Here is an 18,783-nt window from a genome sequence, read left to right on the forward strand (position 1 = left end):
GGTGAACTGTTCCTCTATAAAGCTTTGCTTAATCTTTGTGATCCTAGACTGCCCTCTGCAGGAGATTTATAGAAAATCTCTCACTATCCTTGTGCATCCTACTGTATGTACTGTACATTTAAAACCTATTCTCCTCCACCAGTCATACATATACATGTTCACATGGATAAATGCTAATTGTTTTTTGTTTGAATTTGATCAACTTTATTGATCCCCCTAAGGGAAAATTTGCACGTTACAGCAGCACATCCTAAGTGATAAAAATATAAAAAGAACAAAACCAACAAACAATAGTGCACCAACCTAAGCACTATACCATAAAAAACATTGCACAATAGTCAAGCCAATCATGTGTGATATTGATTATAGTCTTATGGAAGACGGAAGAAAATACTTTCTATAACGCTCTTTTGAGCAGCTTGAATGAATAACCCTTTCACTGAACGTGCTGACCAGAGGCTGCACTGTCTCATGGAAGGGGTGCGAGTTATTATTTATGATAGAAGCCAACTTCTTGACCATCCTTTCCTGTCCTATTTCATCTATGAAGGGCAGAGGACACCCCAGGACAGAACTAGACTTCCTGATCAATTATAAGTCTTTTTTTGTCTCTCCCCAAAATCCCTCCACCCCAACACACCACAGCATGCAAAATGACAGATGCTACAACAGTATCATAAAAAGTCTTTAGCAATACCCGACACACACCAAAGGATCTCAATCGTCTCAGGAGGTGGATACGACTTTGATCCTTGTACAAATAATCTGTAATAATAATATCAGACCAGTCCAGTTTATTATTTAAGTAGACACCCATGTATTTGTATGATTTCACCATCTCAATGTCCACCCCCTGGATGTTTACCGGCAGTGTTTGTTGTGTCTTCCTTTGGAAATCAACTACGATTTCTTTAGTCTTACTTGCATTAAGCTGGAGGCAGTTCAGATGACACCAGTCCACAAAGATCTTGATCAGCCCCCTATATTCACCCTCATTATTTTCAGTGATACGCCCCACAACTGCTGTGACGTCAGAAAAGTTTCAAAGTGTAAGAACATGCATTTCTTGCCTAAATGTACAAAATTGCCACAGTACCCCAACAAAATAGATCCTGTAGCTTATCTGATAGAACTTGGCACTAACAATGCCATGGTGGTATGGGTTTGATTCCAATGGGAGCATGCATGCTTATAAAATATATACATTGAAGGCACTAAGAGCTGCTTTGGACAAAAGCATCTGCTAATTGACAATGTAATCTGCAGATAACACATTATAAACTGTTTTTTTTTTTTTTTTTTTTTAACTGACAGAAATATGCTCATACCTTGAAAAAATGGGTTAATAGCTGAGATGTCTTGAATGTACTTGGGGACTAGGGACATTATTTAACTGGACAAGTATGCACTTCCATAAAATATGTATTTTTGAAAATAATATTTAGATGTAATCAGAGATAATATTATTTTAGAAAAATACATCTTTAATTTAAAATATTTTAAATGCATGTAATCAGTGACAGTGTGTAAGCAGCATGTATCTAACATTATTCCATATATTTTCAGCAAAGCTAATTATTTGCTTATTTGGTGTCACCATTGTTCTAGGCTGAATTTTATTCCCAGTGTATCTCTGATGGATCATATAGCACTTTTAATAACAGTGCTAAATGTTTTATATTTTGCATATGTCTTTAAAGTAATAATAATAACAGTGCCAAATGACTAAATGTAATCTGCAGATAACACATTATAAACTTTATGCTAATACCTTGAAAAAAAATGTGTTTATTTGTTTATTTTTTGAGATGTCTTGAATGTAATTGCATCAACAAACACATACACCCTTGAATGTATCTTTCGATTGCTATTGTACTGGACAAATACCCAGCTCTCTGTTCCCACCTCATCTGTCAGTGGATCACCAGCTTTCTGACAGACAGGCAGCAGCTAGTGAGAATGGAGAAATTTACCTCCAGCACATGTACAATCAGCACTGGCGACCCCCAGGGATGTGTACTCTCCCCACTAATCTTCTCCCTCTACACACACGACTGCACTGCCAAGACCCCCCTGTTAAGCTCCTGAAGATTGCAGACGACACTACTGTCATCGGCCTCATCCAAGATAACAATGAGTCTGCATACAGAAGGGAGGTTGAACAGCTGGCCGTCTGGTGCAGTCAAAACAACCTGGAGCTGAACACACTCACAAAACAGTGGAGATGATAGTGGACTTTAGATAGTGGAACACCCCAGCATTAACCCCGCTCACCATTCTAAACAGCATTGTAGTTGAAGTGGAGTCATTCAGGTTCCTGGGCACTACTATCTCACAGGACCTGATGTGGGAGACCCACAGAGACTCAATTTTGAAAAAGGCCCAGCAGAGGTTGTTCCAGCTGACGAAGTTCAATCTGCCACAGGCGCTGCTGATACAGTTCTATTCAGCAGTCATTGAGTCTGTCCTCTGCACTTCTATAACTGTCTGGTTTGGTTCAGCTACTAAATCAGACATCAAAAGACTTCGAAGGATAGTTCGGATTGCTGAGATTATTACTGGTGCTCCCCTACCCACCCTCTTTAACTGTACACATCCAGAGTAATGAATAGGGATGGTAAAAACACTCTTGACCCATTCACCCAGCACACTTTCTTTTCAAACTGTTGTCTTCTGGCTGGCGCAACAGAGCACTGAGCACCAGAACAGCCAGGCACAGGAACAGTTTTTTCCCTCAGGCCATCCACCTCATGAACAGTTAAAAGTGCCCCCAAATATTTTCCTTTTTGTCAACACAACCATTTGCAATATTCAATCCATCCATCCCTACTTATAGTTCATTTATATTTTTTTACACATCCTACCTGTTCTTCAATATATTACATCACCTGCACATAACTGTATATCTGTATATAAAATATTCGAACAACATTATTGGTCTATTGTATATTTCTCTTTTTATTTATCTGTTATATCTTATTTTTTATTTTTATGTCACTATATGTATATATGTTTAAATGTATATTTTGTTTTTATGTATGTTTATGGTTGAATTCTCTTTGCACTGGAAGCTTCTGTCACCATGACACATTCCTTGTGTGTGTAAGAATACTTGGCAATAAAGCTCATTCTGCAGGGAAATTGTGAATGTGCATTCATTAGGATGACACTAGATGCGGCTGTATGCTCTGTAGTAATTGTTAGAGATACACGAAGAAATCTTGCGGTCCCGTGTGTTTCTGGGATACGACTGGCGGACTGACTGTGGTCTGAATGTCATGGCGACCAACGGCGAGCAACTTTCCCGAGGTTTCGTAACTGATTCCAGCCAGGAATCAAGGACACAGGTTAGGAGATGTGAAAACAATATTTATTAAGAACAGTAGAACTTTAATTTAAGAAATAGTTGAGCTGGAGGTTTGTTTGTGTTGAAAGCTGTTGCGAATGGGTTGCTAAGCTAACATAAGCTAACGAGCCTTTGTCCGCGTGATATACGAAACCACTCCGCCAACCGTGTTTTTTCCCCCGATGCATTGCTATTTTACGCACACATCGTCTAATATGACCCAACCGAACAGATTAATTGTATTGTACCTGAAGTACATGTAGTCAGCACAAGTGCTGGGCACGTTTGCAGAGTTAGCCTTTGTTGGATGCGCGTGCTGAGTTAACCGCGCGCGTGGCCCGTCTCCTCTCTTTTTGAATGAAACATCATATAAACAATCACGCAAGAATATTGAGTATATCGCAATTACTTTTGTTAGAAGTCCATTAAAATGTGCTCACAATTATAATGTGTATTATTGAGCTCATTCGGTAACTTTGTGGCCACGCGAGTTGTTTCATGAGCGCTCTTCGTCATGCTAATCGGTTTGGCTATTATTGCTTACTGCAACATGTACACGTTTGTTTCAGGTTATTATAGTATTTTTTGTTTGTTTGTATGTTCGTGCACGTATGTGTCTGGGTAGTCGTTTGTAAAAAAAATATATATATATATTAAATAATAATTAAAAAAACACGATTTTCGTGGTTGTGTAACTACGTTGTTCCTACGTACTTGTTATTATACAGTACTGGCAGATGAATGGCTCAGTGATGGCTCCATTTTTGTTGCCTTTCTGAAATCTGATATAGATAGTTTATATCCAGCTTAGAGTAGTGACACAATTGGTATAAATATTTTGTTGCACACATGTACCACGGTGACGATAGTTTCCGCCAAAATAGCATTGTTGCCACAGTCATTCTTCATTCATAACAGAATCAAGAAGGGCCTAACAAGATCCCACATTTATGATTTCACTGTAGCAATTGCATTTTGGGGCAGACTGTAATTACCATGGTACATTTTTGAAAGAGTTAGTACTTGGCTGTGATACCATAGCCGGTTGGGTGTCTGTAGGTTTCCCGTACATACATTTACCATGGTAACCATAGTTTCAGCTTTTTACACCTTTTAAATGAGATCCTTTATTAATATAGACTAGCTATAGCACTTTGGGGCAAACTAGTTACCATGGTAAACATTTTGTAAGGATTAGTACTTGACAGTGAGTGTTAGGTTTGCCTTAAGGTGTGGGATGTATTGGATTCATTTTGTTGTCACTTGTCTTCAATAATATCATCATATACACTATACCTAAATCAGTAATATATCAGTATGCGGTCAACAATGTGACCAGATTTCCAGTGTAAAGGCCGGTTCACACACCAAACCCGTTTTTTTTCCCTTCCCGGTAGGAATGGTCGTTCTAAACGGTAGCAATGCATTCCTATGGCGCTATGCACATCGGGTCCAACTAATCGTCCGCCCACAATCAAAAAACATTTGTTATTATTTATTTTTTTCGTACTGCGATGAAAACTGACTGACCAATGAAATAAGAGCTTTTTGTCAGTCGCTGCAGCTGCTCTATCCAGCGTGTTGGTGGCGCTGATAAACTGGCAAACACCGGCAGAATGCCTGATACACACTCCTGAAAATTATAAAATAGTTCCAGTTCATGAACCCTTTGTACTGCAAAAGCTTTGTCTGCTTCTGTTTTTTTTTTGTTTTTTTTGTTTTTTTGTTGTCTTAATGTACATTAAGTGTAATATGATGTTTAGAGTATTAGGCTACATTTGTAAAAATGGTCAAAAGGCTATGTGGCTATGTTGTGCCAATACTTTACAGAGTCGAGATTAAGTTTTTTTTTTTTGACAGTGCCTCACCTGAGTGTGTAAACAACTACGTTTCCATCCAAGGATATTTTGCTAAAAAAGTTTTAGCGCATCAAAATAAAGCTGATGGAAATGCAAATTATCGCTAAAATTACACAAGTGTCGACGTAATATTTTTCAGTTTAACTCTAGCGCATTAACTCTATGTCGATACTTCAAATGACACGAAAAACTGGTTTGGAAACACTTTTTGTTGAGAAAATTGGCATTAACGCAAAAATGTAGTGTCACATGACAGAATTTACCCCAATCATTAGCCTGTGTTAATCATGACGACAAGGTATACATCCTTGATAGACAATTTATTGTATGTGATTATGGATTTATCTTAACGGCATATAGATCCGATGCTGCAAACATGACACTTCCGGGAGTGCCAACACAAATATCTCGTATCATGCACATGGAGAACAAATGAATTTAATCATGGTAGATATCCGTTTATTTATTAAAATTGCTTTTCCACACTATTCAAAATAATAGACGGCAGTCACAGAATTAGCCCACAACACAAAAAACATATTTCTGTGCACAAAGATGTTTTAAATGAAAAATAAATACACAATACTAGGAGAAAAGCATCAGTGTGCTTTTTTAGAACATTAACATATTGCCCAATTCTATAAAATTGTTTAGCTTTTGAAAAAATGCCAGCAAACTTCCCTGAATTAAATTAAATTACCAAATGAAAAAGCATTAAAGATCACCTATTATGTTTTTTAAACATGCCTAATTTTGTTTTAAAGGTCTCATACAATAGATTTACATGCATCCAATGTCAACACTTTAATTTGCTCAATTTAAATTGCAGCATAACCTTTTTTACCCAGTGTCAAAAACGACTCGTTCAATGATCTGTTCCAAAGGATTCATTCTAAACTCCTCCTTTCAAAAAGCCTACTCTGCTCTGATTGGTCAGATGTCCCAGTCTGTTTGGTCTACCACTTAGTGTAGTGTTTGAGGGCGGGTCAAAGCTGTTCGCGAGCAGCCAGTGAAGACGGGTTTTTTGTTACCAAATTATGTAGGTTAGTACAGGAAGTAATTCTGGAATTACTAATGACTCGTTTCAGGTGACTCGTTTCTGTTTTTACACAGAAATGAACACTGAGAAATAAAAATACAATAAATAGCTTAAACATCAGTACTGTTTAATATCAGTCAATTGCTGACCATTAAAATAAAGAATAAATAAAAATAAAATAAATAGCTAAATAAACATCAGTACTGTTTAGTATCAGTCAAATGCTGACCATTAAAATAAAGTTTAAATAAAAATAAAATAAATGGCTAAATAAACATCAGTACTACTGTTTAGTATCAGTCAGATGCTGACTATATATATATATATATATATATATATATATATGTGTATATGTATATGTATTTTTTTGATTTTCCCCCTTTTTCACCCAATTTGGAATGCCCAATTCCCAATGCGCTTTTAAGTCCTCATGGTCACATAGTGATTCGCCTCAATCCGGGTGGCGAGGACGAATCCCAGCTGCCTCCGCATCTGAGATTGCCAACCCATGCATCTTATCAAGTAACTTGTTGAGTGCGTTGCCACGGAGACATAGCGTGTGTGGTGGCTTCACACCATCCACCGCGGTATCCAAGCTCAACTCACCACGCGCCCCACTGAGAATGAACCACATTATGGCAACAACGAGGAGGTTACCCCATGTGACTCTACCCTCCCTAGCAACCGGGCCAATTTGGTTGCTTAGGAGACCTGGCTGGAGTCACTCAGCACACCCTGGGATTCGAACTAGCGAACTCCAGGGGTGGTAGCCAGCGTCTTTTACTGCCGAGTCAAGATAAACGGCAGCAGCAGTGTTACACTGTATTCTGCTATGGAAGTTCAGGGGAAACTTTCAACGGTGGAAAACCAGACTTTTAAATATTACATTTTGTAAATGCAACGACTGGAATAGTTCGGTTGAAGGGGGTACCAAACTGTGAATCCTGAACAAAACAGTTTGGTGAATACATGTTTACACATTAGCTGCCACTCAGCTGACAACAATGAAAGTAGCTACTTGATTAGCTAGTTAGCTATAAGCTCGTTGTCATGGAGAGTAAAAGACGGACGTTGTTTATTTAACTTTCCAGCATTGTGTCTCACCAACTAGGTAATATCATAGCGTGAAATCAACACTCAACAGACACAATCCACCACCGCACCGTTGTCTGCTGAACTGTAAAAAGATGCTCTGATGTTTACCTTTCAATCTGCTACATTACTGACTGCACTGACAAACTATAGCTGGCTAACAGCAAACAGATGAGTGACATGGTTGTCAAGGACAGGGTTAACTTTATATTGAAAAGGGAAAATTATGGGGTCATTGTTTATTAAGTTTATAGAATGTATTTCACAAATTAGTTAGCAACTTACCATGAAGAGAGACATCGCTGAACTCCGCTCTGTCTGCAGAGCCACCTTCAGCTCAGTGTCAGCTCTGTAAACGGTGGATTCGGAGTGCGCTCTGCTGGACAAACTACGTTATGACACCAATTCTAAAGCATTGTTTTCTGCATTATATGTTCAGAAATTTTTTTTATATCGGCGCATATCGGTAAAATATACGCCGATACCGATACATTGGTGAAAGGCTAATATCGATATATCGGTCGGGCACTATTTAGAATCGGTTCTTTCTTTTGGGAGTAAATAACTCCATATGTCGTGCACTTTGATTTTTTAAACTTTGCAGACTTCTTTACATTCACAAACAGCTATATAACACACTACATGAAAGGTAATATTTGAAAAATCGTAATAGGTGCTCTTTAAAAAAAAACAAATTACCAAACTAAAATTGTATTTTTAGACATATATATATATATATGCCTTTTCTTTACACAAACTGAAATTAGCCTTACCCTGTTCTGTAGATGAAAAAAGCCGACTGAATGACATTGTTGTTCTACACCTTTTTTCGAGACTATAAACTGTTGGAACTATTTGTCCAATGCTGAGTTCACTTTCAGAAAATGAGCTTTTGAACATTTTAAAACATTTAAATATTTTAAATCAAACCCTCTTTACCTCGGATCGCATTTGTTTAGCTTCAGAAAATGTAGATTGCATTATGACACATTAATTTTAGATGACAATCAAGTTCAGTTGGTCCTTAAAAGTTGCTGGAGAAATATGCGGGACATTATGCAGTTGTGATGGCAATGCTTTAGATGATTGTTCAGAATAGCCTATTGAATATCAGGTATGTATCATATGTAAACCCTGATATTACACCGCATCAATTTTTCTTTAATAGCTGTGCACACAACATATACACATCGATGGATGGTCCTTATACTAAGACCGAAAGTTTCCCCCGCTACTTGGTGCAGGTTGCCAGCTTGAACAGGGCCATTACTATTCAATTTTGGGTCGGAACCAGTGGGAACCTGCGATAGGCACAACATCAGGACCAGTATTACAGTCCTATCAGAAGGGCAACTGTCCTTCTGATTGCTTTTATTTGTGAAATTAAAATGACATTAAGCTGGCTAATTTTAATGAATTGTCTCAATACTCTCCCCATTGTTTTACGCATTTTCACTTTGTTGATAACAAAATAGCGTGAAAAGTGGATGGAAACTAGGCTAATGACATGAAGCAATGGTCTGAGGTTAGTTATGTTTATAATTAACTACTTTTTGTATGACAGTCAACAACTGCACAAGTTAAGCCTGAAATACATTTTTACTCCAAATAACACTTAATTTGTTGTTCTCTGTCTGGATTGCTCGTTTTGGTGGTTTTTACATTGCATATTGAGACCAGAAACAGGCAGTTAGAATCGTCATGGCGCCGCCCAGTGATTGCTCAGGAAAACTTTGGAAATAGTAATCTCTTACAGCTGGAGGTGCGGGCTGGAGACCGGTATAAATGTTTGTATAACAAATATGTGGTCTGTGTGTGATTCAGAACAAACTGGTTACACGCTCATCTGTGTGCACTAGGGATGCACCGATACCACTTTTTCTCTTTCAGTCCGATTCCAATATCTGAAATCTCAGTATCGACTGATACCCATCCGATACCATTGTTGTTTTTTTCATAATCAGTTTTCTAATTTTCTGAAATAGCTGGAAATTATATGGTTATAATGGTCGTAAATACTTTTGCTGCAAAACGAAGATATTTGGTAATTTAATAATTTTTAACCCATTCCAGGGCTTGACATTAAGCATTGTCATGTGCTTGTCCTCTGGACAAATAAATTGGTCATTCACTTGTCCGAGTAAAAAAGTTACTTGTCTGGAGAGAAAAAAGGACATTTAAGTTACATGCTCAAGTAACATGTCAAAAACATGTATATTTTTCTAAAATAACGATGCCCAACCTAATAGTTTACCTATGCAATCAACTCAATTCTCTGTGACAGAAATGTAAACTGCACTGGGTAGGGGAGGAAGCTATTGTCATATGATAATTATTTTATGTTATGTATGGTAGTCAAATAAAGGAAAGCCTCCATCGCTCATCGTTCTATGGAATGAGACGTACTTTACATCATGTTATTGTGGAAATATATACCATATACAATAAAGGCTCTACATTATCACAATACCAATATTTCAGTAGTTGGTAGTGAAATTTGACGATTCTCAATACCAGCTTTAATACCACAACAAATAATGACATATGTTAATTATGGAAGTATGGTTTCAAGTTCTTAAGTAATTATTGAAGACTAGTAAACAGTCAGTAATAAAATAACAATAAACAGCAATGAATAGAAATAGATAAAAAAAAATAAAAAAAGCATTTTTAAAGTTTTTAACAGCAGTATCAAGTATTCAAGTAAACATTCAGAATGAAATGCAACATAAAACTACTACTGGTCTTCGCTGTATGATTTATGATTTATGAATACATTAATACTTTTTAAAGGTGCTAAAGTTAACCAGTCAAGAGCAATGAGTGTTTTCTCATTTTCTTGTTATGGTGGTTTAATTATTGTAATGACACACTAGACAGCAGCAGATCTATTAGCTTACATTTATATTTACAAGTTAAACATTTTAATACAAATCCATTTTTTTCTCAGCTGTTTACGTTCACTTTAGACATTACTCTGTGTTTACATGAATACGTCACCAAGACGGGCATTTTGGCATAATTTTGAAGTGTATTTGACCGTTCAGGTGCGCATTAGCGCAAGCATTTTCAGCACCCGTGCATGCTCGGCACACAAACAAATGCCACCTGTCAATCAAACAGGGTGCAGCTGTACTAGATCACTAGCAAATTATAAAATTATGTGCTCTGGATTACTTTCAACAGCAGAATAGGAATGTTAACTTTCTAATAAGTGACACAGGCCTAGGCTATCACAAATATAGCTGGTTATTTTTTTTAAAAATTTTAACAAGCCGTTTTAATCAGTCTGCTTGTCCGGTTGGACATTCTCTTACACTTGCCCCTTCAAAAATCTACTTGTCCCAGACAAGCGTTAATGTCGAGCCCTGCATTCTCACTGATGCTTCAAAGTCTCTCACAGATTATTCTTGGAATTGTGACAGAACCTCATCTATGTTAGCCAGATAGATAACTTTTTATAACTTTACCTTGGTGACCTATTTAACTAAGCAGCATTCGCAACAACAATGTTTAAAGGATAGTTCACCCAAAAATGAAAATTCTCACATTATTTACTCACCCTCATGTTATCCCAGGTGTGTATGACTTTCTTTCTTCACCACAACACATTCGAAGAAAAATATCTTAGCTCAGGCCCTTAAAATGAAAGTGAATGGATATAATGAACAGTGCAATAATGCAGAATGGGCCCTATAGGGCAAAAAGTACATCAACCTGCCAAAACACTTTATTTGTGTGTGTGTGTGTGTATGTGTGTGGGGGGGGATGTTGCATTTAATTGAACCTTGTTGAAGTTGTACAGACTTCTGAGAGGCTCCCAGTATGTCATTTGCCTTCAGAATATGGGCTGAAGTGTTAGTTAATTTAATAATGCATTGGATTAGTAAAGTTTATTATTTACATTTTTCTTTACAGAGTGAAAACTGAGGGTCAACACATTTTGTGTCTCCCAATTTGCAGAGCAAGGACAGCAGAATTTTATACCTGAAACTAAGTTTGGGAATCGGTTGTACCAGTTTTTGAAATGGAATGTGCCATGAACACCGGTCCTGGTAAGTTACAGTGTAATGTTTTCCCACTTTATGCAATCATGATTAGCAGTGTGCTTTATCAAGAAGTTATGTGGAAGGTTGCTTATGACAAATCACAGTGAAGAAAAGAATGCTAGAGTTTAACATGTCTTCATATTGTTACTTTTCACAATAGATAATAATTGCTGGATCTGCCCTGTAGCTTGTTTGAGTGTTCCAAATTGCTCTCACAGATGAATGTATTGATGTTCCCGCCATGTTATTTCAGACATAGACTAAGTTTAAAACTTTAAGAACAAATGTTCCTGTTTTATTTCCTTTGAGGAGATAAAGAAGTCTTCATTGTAATTACTTTAATGTTAGACCACAGTTGCTTCACACTGTAGATAGTGTTTGTTCATCTAAATGTTTGTAAATAGTGTGTGATTGCTCCACAGATGATGACCCATCTGATACTGCTGTTCCATATGAAGGCATTACTGTTAAGGATGGCAGTGAAACCCCAAGAAAGAAAAACAAGAAACATAAGAAACACAAAAGTAAGAAGAAACGAAAGAAGCGAAAGGGTGAAAAAGAGAGTAGCTCTGAATCTGGAGTAGAGTCAGATGGAAATTCTCGAACAAAAACTAGGTGAGAGTTTGTTTGGTTGCTTAGCAACACAGTGTGTGACTCATGTTTTTCTTGATGCTGTATTTATTTTCATTTAAAATGTATGCTTTTGTATTACAGCATAAAAAAAGATGGCTCATCAAACATTGAGGCAGATGATTGTGCAAATGCTACAAAAAACTGTACAGAAGGTACATGTATTTACTTTCTCAATGTTACAAAGCTTAACAGTCCACAGTGATGCAGGCACATTGCTATTACAAAAGGATGCACAATTATAAAAAAAAAAACATATTTATTTTTATCCCCTTTTCTCCCAATTTTGGAATGCCTAATTCCCACTACTTTCTAGGTCCTCGTGGTGGCGCGGTTACTCACCTCAATCCGGGTGGCGGAGGTCAAGTCTCAGTTACCTCCGCTTCTGAGACCGTCAATCCGCGCATCTTATCACGTGGCTTGCTGTGCATGACACCGCGGAGACTCGCAGCATGTGGAGCTTATGCTACTCTCCGTGATCCACGCACAACTTACCACATGCCCCATTGAGAGCGAGAACCACATAATCGCGACCACGAGGAGGTTACCCCATGTGACTCTACTCTCCCTAGTATACCATTTGTTTGAATGTAAAACAAGTAAAAGTAATGCATAATCTGAAGACTGAATATATTAAAAACCATAAAAAAATTTCTTGCCAGATCTTAGTGATGGGGAAGTTGATACTAAGGTCAAAAAACAGAAACATCGCGTTGGGAAGAAGAAGAAAAAAAGAAGACGGAAAGAGGATGAAAAGCGAGGGAAAAAATCTTCATCTCGCTCAAGATCAGAGAGTACCTCAGTATCAGGGTCAGAATCGGAACCTGAGTTCAAACAATCACAAAAGTTGAAAGTGGAGTCCTTAAAGTTGGACAGGAAATCACCCATCACTGCAGCTAATGACAAATTTAAAGACTGCATACCCCAACTGGAAGATAAAAAGAGAAATGTGTCTCCTGATCACAGTGAAGCAGAAAGTTTGAAACCTGGAGGGAGAAGAAATGTTTCTTCTGAGAGTGCACATGCACCAATTGCAGATAACGAGACGCATAGTGAGAGGGCAGAATCTATTGACAAAAATGAAAATGTTGGTAAAGCTCAAGAGCTTCCTGATATTATCCCTAAGCAAGAGAATGTTCACAAAGAGCAAGCTGGGCAGAAGGATATCTCAAAGGAAGCAAATGGGAACCTTTCCAGGTCAAGGTCACGATCACTCTCGTACACTAAAGGAACAAAACCTAAACAGAGTCGCTCCAGAACTCCAAAGCAGTCATCTGGTAAATCAGGACATCGTAATAACAGATCCTCTTCAAGGGAGAGGTCTGTGTTTGCCTCTGGTGGGAAAGATCGAGCAAAAACAAGAGGCTCAAGATCTCCATCAGGAAGTAAACCATCCAAAGCAATAAGGAAACCTGGGCGCAGATCTAGGTCACTCTCTGGAAAAAGAGGGTATCGCTCTGACTCAAGATCTCGTACAAGAAATAGAAGATCCAGGACTAGGTCCCCACGTCGTGCTCACAGGTCAAGGTCTAGGTCAGCTGGAAGACAAAAGCGTTCATGCTCGAAACCAAAACAGTCCATTTCTATGCAGAAGTATCTGCGCTCAAGATCACGATCCAGATCTGTACGGAGAGGAAGACGCTCAAGGTCTCGCTCCCACAAAAGGACACCTGTATCTCGTACAAGACGGTCCAGGTCCAGATCTCTCAGAAGAGCAAGGCGAACACGCTCAAGATCCATTGTGATACCAAGGCGATCAAAATCACGCTTAAGGAAAAACAAAAGATCTAGATCAAGATCCTTGGGTAGAAATCAATCAAGTTCGAGAAGCCCAAGACGTCGAAGTAAGTCTCGGTCCCCTCAACGCTCCAGACCCTCTCAATCGAGATCTCCTGCTGTCTGTAAAAGGAGGTCTATATCGAGGAGCCCTCATAGCACAAAGTCAGAATCGGTATCTCCACAGCGACACAAAAGATCTAAGTCACGATCGTTTTCACATAATTCAAAGTCTGAATCCCCTAAATTAAGAAAGACTAAAAAGCAAAAAGATACACGGTCAAGATCAGTTTCACAGAGAGACACATCAAGATCCATTTCCAGGGAACGACAGTCATCCGAATGTTTGTCGCCTGCCAAGAAAGCACATTCTAAATCTCCCACTCCTTCTAAAGAAAAACATTCTGTAAGGGATAAGAGTTCAAAGACTAAATCTGAGACTAAATCGCATGTTCTTGATGCTAGTGTGGAAAGTTTAGATGTAAAAGGAAATGCAGGGTCAAGTGGATGGAAACCTATGTCTATTGAATGTGCATCTGTACAAAAGAAATCAAATGAGGATTTAAAATCATCAGAATGTGACACACAAAGTAAAAAAGTTAAGGACGAGTCTGAAGATCCCTCCGAATGTGAAGGAAGACAAAATCGATCCTGGTCCTCCTCCTCAGAACCAGTGCCTCAGAGTGGTACTGTAGGTTCAGATGAAGATGATTGCTCGGAGAGTTCACGATCACCTTCAAGTACAACAAAAAAAGAATCAAAATCCTCCAATAGAATATCTCCTCTTTTAAGAAAACGCTCCAGATCGGCTTCGTCCACCCAGAAGAGGCGATCTAAATCAAAATCTTTGAGCCCAAAGAGGAGGTCAAAGTCTCCCATAAGAAAACGCAAATCCAGGTCTCCCTCACATAGTTGTAAAAGGAGATCAAAATCACGGTCACCTGTTCGGAAAAGGAGATCACGTTCAAGATCAACAAATCGGAGGGCAAAGTCAAGGTCTAAATCTCACATAAGGACCAAACGTTCAAAATCACCTAAGCGGAAACGGTCAAATTCTAGGTCACCAGCCCGGAAAAAGAGATCCAAGTCGCGTTCCCCTGCTAGAAAGAGAAGATCTCGATCATGGTCAAGAACTCGTCAGTCGCGATCCAGAAGATCACGCTCTGTGTCACGTCGGAGGAGACCAGCATTTCAGGGAAGGTCTTTTGATAGACGTGATAGGTGGAAACGTGAACCAAGCCACTCACCAATTCTGATTCTCCGTAAAAGGAGGTCTACCTCGAGATCTCGGCGCAGTTCTAGCAAGACACCACCACGCCTGACTGACCTAGGTAAATTTGCCTTTTACTCATCTACTTCAAGTATACAATCGTTAGAATGAGTTATAGGTCATTTAACTTCAAACTAATAACAAGAAATATCTGTCCGTATCACATCTTTATTTCTTTTCATTTCCTTTCCTCTCAGATAAAGATCAACTGTTGGAGATTGCAAAGGCTAATGCTGCTGCAATGTGTGCAAAAGCTGGAATGCCCATACCTGAAAGTCTCAAGCCGAAGGCAATCCTACAGCTACCCCTGCCAACACCAGCTCCAACCCCCTTATCTCTGCCTCTACCACTGCCTGTGCCCAATTTACCTATGAATCTGCCCATGGGTATACCAGGCATGCCTGCAATGCCAAACATGACAATGAATGCTGCCATGGCAAGTATGACTGCAGCAACCATGACCGCTGCCCTCTCTAATATGGGTGCCCTGTCAGCTATGCCTGCAATGCCTCCCCTTCCCACCATTACCAACAAGCCCCCTCCCGCACCCACACCTAATCTGGCAAACATTGAGGAGGTGAAGAGGAAAGTGGCTCAGCAGGCTAACAGCATGAGCATCAAAGAGTTCACAGAGGTGAAATTTGGTTGTGAACTTGTACATATATATACATCCAAGATTTAAGATCCAAGTTGCTTAGATTATGCTAGATTTTCATTTCCTGAAGGACATTCCTGTGCTTGCAAGACAGCACAAAAATAGTGATGTTGTATAATGGTAAGCTTAGGTTTTAGGCTTTGGTTCTGTATAAATGTAATCCATCACCATAGCCGCTTTGTCGTTGTCATGACACTCAGCACATGTCTTGTTTATTGCAACTGTGCTTAAGAGTCAACACTTAATCAGACACTGCCTTTCAGTGTAAATGCTGCTGTATGGTTAAACGGATGCTAGACCAATCACAATTCATTATGCAAATTAATAGAAGCTGACAATAATACAATATAAAATATTACAATGATGTTGATTCAATTTTGAATGATGAATATCTGTATGTTACACGGTTTGTACTGAATTCATTGCAGAAAATTGTGGCGAATCAAAAGTTTGAGGAATATCAATACAGTGCTGCCTTACATGCACTGTAATAATCTGTTTCTAAATGTTTAAACTGCACATCTCTTATTGTCAGTTCTCATTTTTGCTAATCATTTGTTTTTTTAGAAGTGTAAACAGATTGCAGAGAGTAAAGAGGAGATGAGTATTGCACGACCACATGTTTCTGATGATGAAGATGATGAGAATCGGGTGAGTGGTTATCCAAGTATTTCTTTGATTTTTGTAAAAAATATGTGCATATCACATTTCAGGTCAAGCTTACTGCACGGTTTATGTTCTAAAACATGTTGGAATGGTAAAACCTTTTTTTGTCAGATTTTAATACCATCTTCCTTGTATTTACCTCTTTGTTTATGTTATGTTTTATTAATTGTGTTGCAGTAACCCTCTGTCCTCCTGTATTCTGTACACAGTCCTTATAATGGACACCGGTGGCTCACATTTGGGAGAAAGGATGAACTATGCCAGAGGCTTTTTGTCATATAAATGAAGCTTTCGTTTGCTAAGAGGATTGGACACTTGAGCATCTCGAAACATTGATTTCAAAGGTTTATTTCAACTATTATCTTTAAATTGTCAGTTGTTGCAACAACTACAAGCTACAGGACCTTTTCTACCATAGGACTTAACTACCAGATTAGACCGTTCAGTATGTCAAAAGGTGGAACAAAGGGGTTAAAGTCTAAAACAGACATGCTACCTTCCGATGCTAACAGTGAAATATTTAGTTTTCAGAATTGTTCTCACCTTCACTACATATGGTGCCTCTTCATGTCATGAAGAATGATCTCTGGTAGATTTAACTCCAAATTATAGATCTGTCTTTAAAGGGAAATACAGATGTTGTGGTGCATCTGAGATCACAGGTCAGAGCTGTTGGTTCAACCACACTTTAAGATTTACGTTAATGTGCAGTGATGAGTTTTAGGAGTATTTTTTGCCTCTGTCTTTTAAAAATCATTAAGTGTTAATCACTTGTTTAATTACATTGATGATAAGTAGAATTCTGTTATTTGTTCCTTAACATGTTTGTGAACTTTTGCAATTAAATGTTGAGGTTCAGAATTGTACTTAAGTGCTAGACTTAATGGATGATGTTTGCTTTGTGTTGTAAGGTTTCAGACCACAGATTTTCTTTGAAATATATTTGGTTGAACCTTGCCATGCTGCTTGCTGGTGACTGACATTGTGGTCTGGCTTTATCTATAAATCACAGAAGATACCATTCACTGATGACATTGAGGGATTTTTATTTTATTTTCAGTTGATGAGAATCATAAAAATACACCCTTCCACTCTACAGACCATAATGCAGTTATGTGGTATACAAAGCTATTCTATCCTGCAAAATGAAATGACCGTTTTTTTTGTTTGTTTTTTTTTTTTTTTGACCCACCACTGCAGGGTGGATTGCTGTATTGTGAGTAGTGAGAAAATTCTGCCACAGGGGTGATTACAATGCATAAGATTTACATTACATAGGTTATTGTTTAGACACATTTACTGTAAGGTGTACTGTATAATGTGTATGTGTGCATTTTGTCATTCCTTTTTGCTTCCTCTGTTGTGGTACTGTGTGGAGATTATTTTTGTAATTTATCTAAGAAGAAATGTGACAAAAGCATGGCTCCTGCAAATCTTTTTAGAAGTGTTTTCACTCTGAGGTAGACACAGTTTAAGAGAACATTTCAATGTGAAGGGGTGTGCCACACTATATTTGCCTTAGGTTTGGTAATGTAACATTGTAACATCCACGCTTTATGAAATCCAGAATTAAACATAGATTATACATAAGCACTCTTTGGTATTAGATCAATATTTTCAACAGGTTTCCAAATGGGAATGTGGCGCTGATGTGTATTACTAAAACCATATTATCAAGACTCATTTTGTTCAATTTTTGTTCCCTTAATTAGACAACTGATGTTATAGTGGGAATGAGTATTGCCATTTAGGTTACTTTGAGGTTGTTACGGAAGAAGTTATTTTGCATTTAAAAACAAGCCTAGCACCACATTCCTTGCATTTTTTTATTTATTTATTTTTAATCCTTTCCATCACATTGTGAAATAGAATGGCACACGCTTTGTATAAAATGCAACATTAAAAAAAAAAATAAAGGGGAGAATTTAAATTATTTTATTATTATTATTATTATTCAATGTCTGCTAAAATTTTTCTAAATATCATTCTGGTGTTATTGTCCAGACTCGTATTTTAGGTCGCTGTTACGGAAGGGTGGAGACAGTATTGTCACATGGTATCCGTTACTTTTCTCAGCGCTGGTCGGCAAAACCCAATCACAGTGATGTGCAATTATTGGATAAGCCATTTTGTTTAATAATTTTAGATATTTCTGGGGTGGAATTTAACGTGTATGTTAATTGACAATTATCACATTTGTAGGCTTAAAAGATTACACTTTTTTAGCATACTAACTTAGCCAATAAGGCACAAGAACGTCCTTTGATTGGAATGCAGCTCAACCAGTTCATAAAAAAAATATTATTTATCTTGCACAATTTATCATTTTCTGCTTTGCTGGTACAATTGAGAGACGTAATAAACTGGTAGCTAACTAATAATAGACAGGTATTGGCTTAAG

General features: G+C 38.0%; 1 protein-coding gene across 3 annotated transcripts; it reads left to right on the forward strand.

The window, feature by feature from the left end:
* The first annotated feature begins 3,231 nt into the window (after nucleotides 1-3,231).
* Nucleotides 3,232-18,315, forward strand: LOC127448484 (serine/arginine repetitive matrix protein 2-like). 3 transcript variants are annotated; one of them, XM_051711061.1, is made up of 8 exons: nucleotides 3,232-3,347; nucleotides 11,255-11,391; nucleotides 11,808-12,000; nucleotides 12,100-12,170; nucleotides 12,678-15,122; nucleotides 15,259-15,695; nucleotides 16,284-16,367; nucleotides 16,560-18,315. In XM_051711061.1, the coding sequence occupies exons 2-8, from the start codon at nucleotides 11,364-11,366 to the stop codon at nucleotides 16,560-16,562; spliced, it is 3,261 nt and encodes a 1,086-aa protein (XP_051567021.1). In that variant the 5' UTR covers nucleotides 3,232-3,347; nucleotides 11,255-11,363; the 3' UTR covers nucleotides 16,563-18,315. The 3 variants fall into 3 exon arrangements, with proteins under 3 accessions (XP_051567021.1, XP_051567019.1, XP_051567020.1); XM_051711059.1 differs by having other exon boundaries at nucleotides 16,592-18,315; XM_051711060.1 differs by having other exon boundaries at nucleotides 3,245-3,347; nucleotides 11,300-11,391; nucleotides 16,592-18,315.
* Nucleotides 18,316-18,783: the final 468 nt, after the last annotated feature.

The sequence above is a fragment of the Myxocyprinus asiaticus genome, chromosome 11, assembly GCF_019703515.2.
Source record: "Myxocyprinus asiaticus isolate MX2 ecotype Aquarium Trade chromosome 11, UBuf_Myxa_2, whole genome shotgun sequence".
In the NCBI taxonomy this organism is placed as follows: domain Eukaryota; kingdom Metazoa; phylum Chordata; class Actinopteri; order Cypriniformes; family Catostomidae; genus Myxocyprinus; species Myxocyprinus asiaticus.

What these genes read in the sequence shown, in the direction of transcription:
- LOC127448484 (XM_051711059.1), top strand. Translation starts at nt 11,364, where the DNA reads ATGGAATGTGCCATGAACACCGGTCCTG. An exon ending in AATTCTCGAACAAAAACTAG is followed by an intron (nt 12,001 to 12,099) that starts GTGAGAGTTTGT and finishes TTTGTATTACAG; the next exon opens with CATAAAAAAAGATGGCTCAT. An exon ending in GCATCAAAGAGTTCACAGAG is followed by an intron (nt 15,696 to 16,283) that starts GTGAAATTTGGT and finishes TTGTTTTTTTAG; the next exon opens with AAGTGTAAACAGATTGCAGA.